The 11,086-nt window shown below is 46.9% G+C and overlaps 1 protein-coding gene across 1 annotated transcript in view; it reads left to right on the forward strand.

Moving 5' to 3' along the window:
* The window catches only part of TFAP2A (transcription factor AP-2 alpha), an 11,971-nt gene extending 1,586 nt beyond the window's left edge, over positions 1-10,385 (forward strand). The window contains 7 exon segments of the mRNA XM_029961690.1: positions 2,537-2,545; positions 2,723-2,774; positions 4,466-4,486; positions 4,489-4,666; positions 5,571-5,722; positions 7,996-8,137; positions 9,723-10,385. Coding sequence (XP_029817550.1) covers positions 2,537-2,545; positions 2,723-2,774; positions 4,466-4,486; positions 4,489-4,666; positions 5,571-5,722; positions 7,996-8,137; positions 9,723-10,011 — 843 coding nt within the window. The 3' untranslated portion in view covers positions 10,012-10,385.
* The last annotated feature ends 701 nt before the right edge of the window (positions 10,386-11,086 follow it).

An 11,086-nucleotide genomic window follows, 5' to 3' on the forward strand; every position in this document is an offset into this window, starting at 1 on the left:
CCCCACCTAGAACAATAGGTTCTCGCAGCTCGTCCCTGCGCAATGCCTCCCGCTAACGCGCCCGCTAAAATATAAATAAATCAAATTACTGTCATCGTTAACAATATCTTTCCTTCTCAATGACAATAAGCTGTTACGATTGGAAGAATATATAATATCACCACAGGGCTGTGCATTTGGGGATTTCTTGCTGCCTTGGGAAAAACACAAGTCTGAAATGCGAGATGTCATTAAATGTCCTCACAGGCAAACATAACGGGAAAAAAAAAGTAGGTGAAAGTGGCCAGAGAAGGAAAAATCGGTATCCCGCGATTACAGGATTTGCATATAGGATAACCGCATCCAAAGTTATAAAGGGTATGGGCAGACCCTCTTCTCTAAAGGAATTAATTGACAAATCAGGGAAGAGGTATACTAAAACGCTGCCACCTTCTTTTAGTAGTGGTGCAAAGGGATGACCTCATAAATCATTAGCTATAGGTTATCGAATTTGAGCCAGACCTGCTACACCCTATATTAAATTAAATGTTGAGAGCCTATTGGAGGATGCTTTATTTGGGGGACCTAATTCTGTTATCGATAAATACAGATTTAAAAAATGATTTCTAATTAAGCATGACATTAGCACACAGGCTACTTACAAAGCAAGCCAGTGCTATTGTTCAGTTAGGAAAGTGGCCTTATGCAACATGATCGGTCATGATCAAAGTTCATCTTTCTGGGTTTCTCCCTGAAAATGGAATTAGAACATGGCAATAAATTTATTAAAGCCCACAGAGCTTGTGCTGAGGGACCGAAGCTGCTCGACTTGCAGAAGGAAAGAGGAGGAGGGAACTGTGGTATCTGGATGTGATTTTTGCTGAAATGCCATCCCAAATTACAGGATCAAATATTACAACAATATATTTGCTGACAGTTTAATGAGTACAGTTTCATGTTGCAAGGATAATGCTCAGATGAACTTACCTATTTTTGGGGGTCATTTTGAAATCTTTTGTAAATTATACTTGGGGAAAATAGTGAATTTATTACAGCCCTCATCTGGCTAAATTAGCCACAGAAAATTGCTGGTTGTGTTTAGCAGTTTTGCAATAAACGCATACATTTCCCAAAGTGGAGGATTTAGTAAGCAATTTGGATCCGTTAAAAGCAGGTCAATTCTTTAAACTTGATATAAAATAACATGGAGGCAATCGTAAGAATAAACTAATTTGTTGACTGCAAGCCCCTGATTGCTGTAGGAAGAACATGACCTAAAATGTTCTCTTGAATTCTCCCTCTCCTCAGTTGTGCTCCATGGCAGTGGGCTGATTCTGGAAGCCTCCTCTGCAGATCTATGAATTAATAGCATTGCTATACTTTGTGAAAACCGAATGCCATCTGGTTTAAATCCTTGAGCCAGCCAAACCATTTTTTTCTCTGTAAAATTGAATCAGCAGGCTTCATGAGGGAAAGTATAAAATAGGAGGATGTATCTTTTAAGAGTATTTTATCTATTTTTTTTAAATAATCCTCTACAGAAATCTGGGCTGGGAGGGTCGTCTTTTTAATATTTCCGTTGCTGCAACAGTTAATCTTTAATAAAAACGACTGCTAAATGTTTAAGAAAGTCAAGTAGATGGTGAAAATTATTTAATCATAAATATCTCTGTGGGATTTTAAACTTAACAGTCCTCCCTGTATGGAATATGTGTAGAAATAACACAAATAAAAGTATTATGCCACACTACATTTACTTTATGGGTTTAGGGTGCATGCATAAAGGGATCATATTTCCCCATATAGTTAAAACACAAGAACTGCAGCAGTAGTCATTTCTGAACATTTCTCAATTTAATTATACTTAAATCCAGAAGCACTTTAGGCAAGTTACAAATGAGAGCATTGAGTATAATAAAACCTGTAATAAAGCAACTTAGTACCATCCACCCGGAATCATTGAGATCAGGCACAATTAACAGGAGCATAAATCCAAGACAGAATGGAAAATGTTAGAATCAGTATTATTGTTGGACAAAGACTAGAGAAGGAAGTAATAGTTTTTTAAATGGTAATGCCTGGGTTTTGTAACGATTGCGAAATCTTCTATCTCAGCAGCACTGGTGTTAATTTGTAAACACAGCCAGACATTATATTGCCTGTCAGTTTTTGGAATTAGAAAACATGATTTCATTTGACTTTCTAATCACGTCGTGACTCCGCCGCGCGAACCCCAGCTGTAGCGCGACCGCGGAACCTGTGAGGGGACAATAGTGGGGGAGCCCGGGGCCGCGCAGGATGCGTGAGCCCCCCCGGCACCGCACCGGTCCCCACTCCTTTGTGCTTTCCCTCCCGCGGGCGCGGGAGAGTGCGTAGCGGCGGAGAAGGGTCGGGCCGGGCCGGGGCTGCTTCCCGGGGAGGAGGGAAGGGACGGGATGAGGGAGCCCGCAGAAGCTGGAGGCCACTTGGGCCCCGGGGGTTTGTGAGTGATTTATTATATTTTTCTTGGGGATCGCGGGAAAGAGCTGGGAGGGATGCAGGATTCCTCCCGATAAAGGAAATCCCCGCAAATCCCCTCTTCTCCCCCTCTCCCCGTGCAGGATCTGTTGTTTCCCTCCCCACACCGTGCCCGGGAAGGAGGGAGGGGGGCACACAACTTCTCCCGCACCCCATCCCACCTCGGCCCTCCCTGCCTTTTGTTGTGGTTGTACATTGACATCCCTGCCTATTCCTTTTGTTGCAGCACGTAGAAGACCCCGGTCTTAACATCCCAGATCAAACTGTAATTAAGAAAGGTAAGCCGTTTCCTTGCGCATACCAAACATGTCGTCACAGGCTGGGGACTGCTCGAATGGAGGACTTACCCGGCCTCCCCCCCTCCCCTCCAGCCCCCCCCGGCCCCGGGCTCCTTCCTCTGGCATGTACTGTTGGCCAAAATATTGGAAGCAGAGAAAGAAAAATGGGCGATGTGGGTTGAAATGCGCCCTCTTAAATGGCCACGTTTGCCGGCTATTTTAATTGTTGTTGTCATTAACGAGGAAAAATGTTAGCAGATGATCTAGAAAATCCGACCCGGTCTTTTAGTGCATTAGCGAACAATTGGGTTTCATGGTTTGACCCATGCATCTAGCTGAGCAGTGGGCTTGAATCGTTGTTGGTAAACGAGGCTGAGAAAGTGAAATTGTTGTTCCCCCTCCTTCGGGTTTTCTTACTTAAATCACGACGGTGATGAGGTGGAATGGTGGAGAACAAGGGGCCAGTTTCTGAAACTGATGCCTGTCGGTCAGGGTGCTTTGGTTTTCGTTGGCTTCGTGCGCTTGCTTCACTTCGAATTGAATTGCTTGGAAGCTGGTCCCCAAATCGAGCAAAATATTTATTGCATGTTTTCAGTCGATTTTCATTTCCCATCTTTCTTCGGACAACCGAAGTATTAGTAAAGGTGGCACAGGGCATTTTGCAAAGGCAATTCTCGGTGGAAAGCGATGGATTTGCATTTGGATGCTGTGTAGTGAGCTGCTGTTGGAGTAAAATGGGCAGGGCTGAAGGCATAGCTAGCTCCTGCCTGCTCTGAGGGGTGCCACGGCTGCGCGATCGCCTGGAATTTGGGTACCCTGGCCACCACCGGAAGAGATGCTGAGTAGAGGCACTCTCCTCTCTAACCCTAATAGCTGTACAGCCAGCGAACCTGAAGTTTCATTCTGCCCCCCCACCCCCTCCCCGTAAAGCCTTTGTCACGTCAAATTAGATGTGCAAGGGATAAATCTTAAGAGATGCTCTTTCCAAGTCGACATGATAATTGGCTCTTTTATTAGTAATCTCAAGAGTTCGTTTAACTCCTGTTGTATCTATTAGCCTTCCCAGAGCTATTAATGTCACAAGTGATCTATCCAAAACGGAGAGAGCCCCCCGCTTGGTTGGACTGCGCCCGCCAAGCGGTGCGGATTGAGGAGGAGGAGGAGGAAGGGAAGGCGGTCGGGACGCGAGGCCGGCGGGCACCGCCAGCGAGGCGCGGCGCACGAGCCGACACCTCCCCGCCCGCCGCCGCCGGGCAGGGCCGGCTATATTTGGGGTAGCAGGCTCCCCGCTGCGTTACGGGTTGTTCCACGCCAGAAGTTGCCGCGCGTGCTGGCGAGTGGCCTCTGGCGGAGTCTGCGCCGCCTGCCCGGCGGCTGCCCGCGCGTTGGCGAGCACTGGCAGCCGCGATTCCCCGGCCCGGGCCGCCGGACACGTCCCGCACCGACGGGCATTCACCGATAGCCTGCGCCGGCTGCCGGTTCTCCGCTGCTGATCGAGGGTTGTCCCGCCTCTCTCCCTGCGCCATCCGACGAGGAAAGCGGAGGGGCGCCCCCGCTCCCTCCCCGCGTGCCCCGCGGGGGCGTGCGGGGGCTCGGGGCCAGCCGCACGAGCGGCTCGGGTCGCTTTCCCCCTCCCTTCCGCGGCTTCCCGCCCGCTCTCACCCTCACCTCCCTGCTCCTCCTCCCTGCAGGCCCCGTGTCCCTCTCCAAGTCTAAAACACGTCCGTTTCTCCATCTGCCCTCATACAAGACGCGCTCTTCGGCGGGGTGGAGGTGAAGCCCCAACGAGGTCTTTCTTGCTCAGGTGCCGGCCGCCTCTCGCCTTGCTCAGCTTCCACCTCCAAGTACAAAGGTCACGGTGGCGAAGTGCAGAGACGCCTGTCGCCGCCGGCGTAGTGCCTCCAACGCCTTCCCTGCTGGACGGAGTGCTCCGGAGTGAGGGGCGGGGGATGCGCGGGAGGAGGCGGGAGTGCCGTGCTGGAGAGGGAGGGCGGCAGGGAAGGAAGAGGCATGGATGCGAGCGCCTCATCCGGGGCAGGTCGGCGCGGGGGGGAAGCGGCGGCCCGCGCCCAGGGTGGCGGGGCACGCGCGGCCGCCGGGGGTGGCACGCCAGCGCGGTAGGGGGGTGGGGGGGGTCCGTGCGCTGTCGCCATGGCAACGTGCAGCCTTGTGTCGTCCCCAGTGCCCCGCTTTGGGGACCCCTGTGTGTCCCTTCTCCTGCCACGGCGATGGACACCCCACACAGACACTCCCATGCCCCATAGGAGTGGTTTGCTGGCCGGCACCCTGCCGTGGGCTCCCACCCCTGTGGCCTCACCCAGGCGATTAGGCAGCGCCCGGGCAGGGAATAACATCCAGAATTAATTAAGGCAGCTCGCATCTCCACAGGCCCACTTAGCACTTAGTACAGGGCTCTGCTAAAAAGCCATAGATGGGCCACATAGGGTTTGGTGTGAGGGCAGCGATGCCAGCCTTACAAATCCTTCTCTTCCTGTAACACCTGGGGAAAAGCTGCCCCTCGGTCCATGGCACCTCGGAGGCAGCTGCCTCAGAGCTCCTCAGCAGCCCTGGCCTGATCCAGACTTTAGTGAGGGCCCCTGTTCCCTAGACGTGGAAATATCCAAAGAACCATCCCTGTGTCTGAGACTCAGCTTTCAGCAACAGTTGGTCTTCAGCCACCCACGACCATTTATCCCATTCCATGTACCCAAACCCTTTACCCCCCTCCAAGGGAAGGCGATGTGTTGGGGGGATCTGTGGGCAGGAGCTAAAGCAGGAGCATGTGCCCCCCTCAAGCCCCATTTCTCAATGCCTTCTTGTGTGGAGCAGGGCAAAGTCTAAAAACGGAGGGAGATCTCTGAGGGAGAAACTGGACAAAATAGGACTAAACCTGCCAGCCGGGAGGCGTAAAGCTGCTAACGTTACCTTGCTCACATCACTCGTGGAGGGTAAGTGACTCAAAGAGCTGGGAGAGCTTGTTTGGAAAATGTGCCTATTGCTTTTGCCAAAAAACTTGATGTTTGGTTGTTCATGGCTTTTTTTTCTTTCCCCTAAGTCAGTGCTGCTTACTGGCATTTGGAAGGGCTTTATTTTCTATGTCTTAGAAAAAGAACATATTAATTGTGTGCCTTTGCTTTTTGTTTTAACCTGAAACGGGCTTGAGTGAGTCCTGCAGACTCAGTAATGCGTTCTGCCATTTATTTGCTTTTAAGCTTCTGAGAGATGTTTTCAGGGCCCCATCTTGCTTTCAAGTGAGTAATCCTTCCACCTAGTAGGCAGATCTCATTGGGAGCAGCATGGGAAGGATGCCTATGAAGAGAGGCTGCAGGCTTAGCTCCATAAGAGACCCCCCGAGTGTTGAGTTGGAAGTTACAGGCAGCAGAGCCTCTGATACTTCACTGCTGTCCTTCTGCCACAGGTGGACAACCAAGCAATTTTAAATGTCAGAAACTGCAGCTACTTTAAGTTTGTTCTCCTTCCCAGCCTGCAGCCACATAACAGTAAATCATTTAACTTTTCTGACATCTGCATTTGAGAAATGCATGACCATTACTTCCTGAATTAATTTGGGAATCCTTGACCTCAGCCATGAATTAATGGTGTCCTGAAAGCCTCAAAGTTGCACCACCACCAGCCCCCACTCCCTGTTGGTTTTCATTTTCAGAACACATGTTCCTTTGGCTGTATCGTTCTCCTCTACTTTGCTCTGGCCAGAAAAGGTGCAAGTTACTTTTAATGCTTTGGGATGTCCTATGCCGTCTGTACTGGAAGGTGGGAACCTCAAGCATATACAGTTATTTAGTTTTGAAGCAGTGGCTCTCGCACACTAATTGACACAAAGTATGCCCAAGGCATGCAAATAGTTCTTCTCCTTTCCCCTTACTTATGGGTTCTACTGCGTTTTAGACTGGTTCATTTTGCAAAGCACTTTTAAACTCAGCCTGAGCTGCGCAGGTTTAGCTTAAGTTTGGTTGTGTAGGCGGGAATCTGTTTTGTTTTTGCTTCACGGTCTACGAGAAATGTTTCATGTTCAAAGGGGACGGGGAAAGAAGCGCTGCGATGCCAGGCTTTAAACATCAGGATTAGTGAACGAACTATATTTATATTGCGTGAAAATTACCGCATCTTCATGTTTTTGAAAGGGCTTTGCGATTGCATTAACACATCACGAGGGCAAAACTTGTAAAAAGTCTAGATTTGGTAGATGCTTAACACTATTTGTGATGTTAATGAATATGGAGAAGGTTTTATGGTAATCTATTGTTCTGTTTGGCTTTCACATACAAGGGCTTTAAAAGAATGATTTTTTAAAAAAACAAAACCAGAGGCCCGATCTTCAGATAACTTAGCTATGGTGGCTAATTTTGGGGGGATGATAGTATAAACATTGCTGGGGCTTTGAGTCCTGTAGCGATGAGGCACTTTCTAGGTACTGTTATTGTTTATGATCCGCTCCATTTTATGGAAACAAGCTCACTGGACTGAGGCTTTGAAGCTCTAATTGGCGCATGCGTTCTTCCGGAGCTAGAGCTAATGGCAGGAAGCCCTGCAGTAAAAACCAACTGGTTCAGGAAATTAAAACCAAAGATTTGAAAATCAACAAAACAGACAGACTCGGTGGAATGACCCTAAAATTCTCATGGTTAATCGTTTGGGGGTGAACATATAATTATATGCGATCAAGTTAAATTTTAAACACTTAGCTGTTTAATGCATTTTATTTAGAACAGCTCTAGGAGTAATTATGATCAATATTAATCATTGATGCATTGCAAAATAATATAGAGATGTGGCTGAGGCAAACACATTTTCAGAGTAAATAGCTGTGAATAAAAAGTACATAAATATCTCTCTATAGGTATGGATATGTAAATCAAAGCACACAGTCTAGGTGAATGGAGCCTGTCTGTCTACAAGTATCTGTTAGTCAACAGTAAACTTTTAAAAATCCTTATGTGAGATTTCACTTGTAATGATTGTCATGAAAATACACATTTCCATTGCCTTTGTCTGAAGCAAAGAAAACTCCTGAAAGATAAGATGTAATTAGCATTTCTTGCCCTACCTTTGTCAAAGAGAAAAAGTCCAAGCCTTTTAGAGGAAAAGCCCAAGTAGACTGTAGTTGGGTTTTGGGTTTTTTTCTAATGGATTTTTGCCTCTATAGGATGTGTACTGATGAGCTGTGTGTTTCTTTCCATTCCACCCATGACTCCCTATTCAGGAGAAGCAGTACATCTAGCTAGAGATTTTGGGTACGTTTGTGAGACAGAATTTCCTGCCAAAGCAGTAGCTGAATTTCTCAACCGACAACATTCCGATCCAAACGAGCAAGTCACAAGAAAAAACATGCTTCTAGCTACAAAGTAAGACATTTAACTTTCTGGCATGTTGCTCAGAAATGAGGGAGGGGAACAAACCCGGGTTTGGGGCTTTTATTTGTGAGCATATTTGTTTGCCACATAACCAGTGGTTGATGGTTTCGCAAATTGTGAGGGGGTGTATTTGCCTTCCTGATATAGGAGAACTCTATAAGCCAGCTTGGTTTCCATCAAGTCACTTTGTGCAGATTACATTGAAAGCGAGTTGTGAAAATTGTGGGTGGGTGTTTAGTTACAGAAAAAGGAGTAATTCTTCAGAGCAAAACGTTTTCTGGGCCTGTTCACTTAGCTTATCAATTTAGGTAGAAAGGGAAGGCTTCCCATTGAGAGTAAAATAAAACTGGCATGTTATACTGATTTCAGTTCATTAAAATCCGCAATGGTTCTTTCTGCCTAAGCAGCTCTGTTACTTAGCAAATATAGGGATATTAAACATATATTTTAAATGACAATCTGTATGCAGTTAAAATGCTAGTGGAGTTTATCACTGGTGGGGCTGCCTAGATTTCCAGGTGGTGCGTGAAAAGAAAATGATTGTTATGGTATGTTTGCTGGAAATTAAAAGGGTTGTTTAGTAGCCCTTAATTACCAATGGAGGTGTCACCAAAGGGCACAGTGCCAGAGGGCACAGGTTGAAGATGGGAGACACTTTATGGCTGGAAGACATTAACATGGGTTTTAGAATACCAACTATTTCAACATGCCTCTCAGCTCTCTTGCTATAAGGTGTGTTATTTCCCCAACCATTTGTGCAGTGAGTGGATGATATAATCTATTTTCTGCACTGTGCCCTCGTATCCTCCCTTTCCACCTCCCTGGAAGGAAATTTCCAGACCCTGGTTAGCGTCAGCTTTCCGCTCTGTGGAAAGGTCCCTTTGGATTTGGAGATAGAGATGTGCATATATAAATGTTTCAGAATACCCTAATTTAAAGCCTCAAGTCCCCTCTCTGCCCTCACTCATTCTTCCTGGCACACAGGTGTCTTTTAGCCTTGTGGAGAAAGAGGCCTATACCTCTCTCTAGTTTCTTCTCCCTCAACCCCAAAGGAAAGGGATCTTCCAAGATGTGGATAAATCCCTTAACCTACCTTTGGAGAGCGCGGCCCATCTATTACCTTCCAGCCTGCTGGAAAACTTTAAACTGCATATGTGCTCCAAACTCTAGCTGAGCAGGAATGTGTGGTTGTGGAGACAGTGCTGGGGAGCTGAGATATGGAGATCAGCAGGGATAGGCAAGAGGCGGGTGTCTCTCATGTGCCTGTTATTTGCCTGTGTGTTGGCTGGGGCCAGGGCATGATGTGGTGTGCAGTTGTGTGTGCATGCAAGGTGAAGGGAAGAGGTTTGTACATGCTGGGGAAATGTGAGAATTAGGGGGAAGGATGCATAGAGAGGAGAGGGAGAGGTGAGAGAGTGTGTTTGCACTCGGGGGCAGCAGCCCCCTTGATCCAGGGGCTTGTGTAATCTGGCAGGGAGAATGCACAGGCTTTGCTGCCACCAGTGATGGTTCATTTCCCTCCCTCTCTCTTCCCCTTGCTCCCTCCCTCCGTCTCTCTGCTCCATTTATGCTACAGACAGATCTGTAAAGAGTTCACCGACCTGCTGGCTCAGGACCGATCTCCCCTGGGGAACTCGCGGCCCAACCCCATTTTGGAGCCGGGCATCCAGAGCTGCCTGACCCACTTCAACCTCATCTCGCACGGCTTTGGGAGCCCGGCGGTGTGTGCTGCCGTCACCGCCCTGCAGAACTATCTCACCGAGGCGCTCAAGGCCATGGACAAAATGTACCTCAGCAACAATCCCAACAGCCACACAGACAACAGCACCAAAAGCGGCGACAAAGAGGAGAAGCACCGAAAGTGAGGATCCCCCCACACACACACTCCTCTCCCTTCCCCCTCATAGCCCATTGATCCATTCATCTCCCTCCCTCTCCCCTGCACCCAGCACCCCAGGCTACAGCAACAGAATGAGCGTCCTTCTGCCAGTCCTGTTCTCTGACTCCGCAGGACTGCTCTGCCCTCTCTCTGCACCCCTTCCCAGTATCCACATTTCCATTTGCTCCCTCTTAAATCCTCCCCCTACCCCCGACTCCCCATTGCCACCATCGATTTACCCCAGTTTGGAGCCTAAGAGAACAGAACAGGGGGACGGAGCCAGCAAAGAAAAAAAGTTCTGTCTTGAGTTTGTGAACTTTTTTTTAAATAAAACAAAAGGAGGAAAAAAAAAACAACAAAAAAAAAACAAAACAAAAAAGAAAAGGACTTTTTTTTCTAAAAATATATTAAAAAAAAAACAAACAAAAAGAAATAAATAATACTTAAAAATTCTATGAGCTTCACCGGACTGAATCACCACCTTCCCTTACATAAACTTCAGTTAAGATTGTAGCCATATTAAAAAAGAAAAAAAAAGCGAAAAAGTACAACAGCAACAGGAGACATACGAAAGGCAAAAAGGACTGATGACATTTTATCAGTATTGTGAATAAACTTGAACACAAAACACAAGCGGTTCCATGTCATATCTTCAGTTGTAGAACTTTTTCCTGTCCAAGGTAAAGCGACCAACTTGAACTTTCTATTGCAACACGATTCACGGTTATTATATAAGGGAATCAGTGTTCATGTATGTATATATTTATTTATGTGTAATTTAATGGGAATTGTAAATATGGTGAGTTTGTTTTAAGCCTTTTTTTATTTATCTGGTGATCTCGTTTACCTCTTGTTTAGTGGGTTTTAAATCTTCCCCTCTTAGTTCATCATGTGGTTCATGGTACTTATTTAGATATCAGAGGTTTTTTGGGGGTTTTTCTCTGGGATTCATCATTTTTAGCCCTGTTGTAGCATGTTAAAGGCGACAATGAAGCAGCTGAACAAATAAAAAAACATGAATTTTTATATATAATTAGTATGACATTTAGTTTCTCATTGAA

This window comes from Manacus vitellinus, unplaced genomic scaffold (genome assembly GCF_001715985.3).
Source record: "Manacus vitellinus isolate BGI_N305 unplaced genomic scaffold, ASM171598v3 scaffold_39_pilon, whole genome shotgun sequence".
In the NCBI taxonomy this organism is placed as follows: domain Eukaryota; kingdom Metazoa; phylum Chordata; class Aves; order Passeriformes; family Pipridae; genus Manacus; species Manacus vitellinus.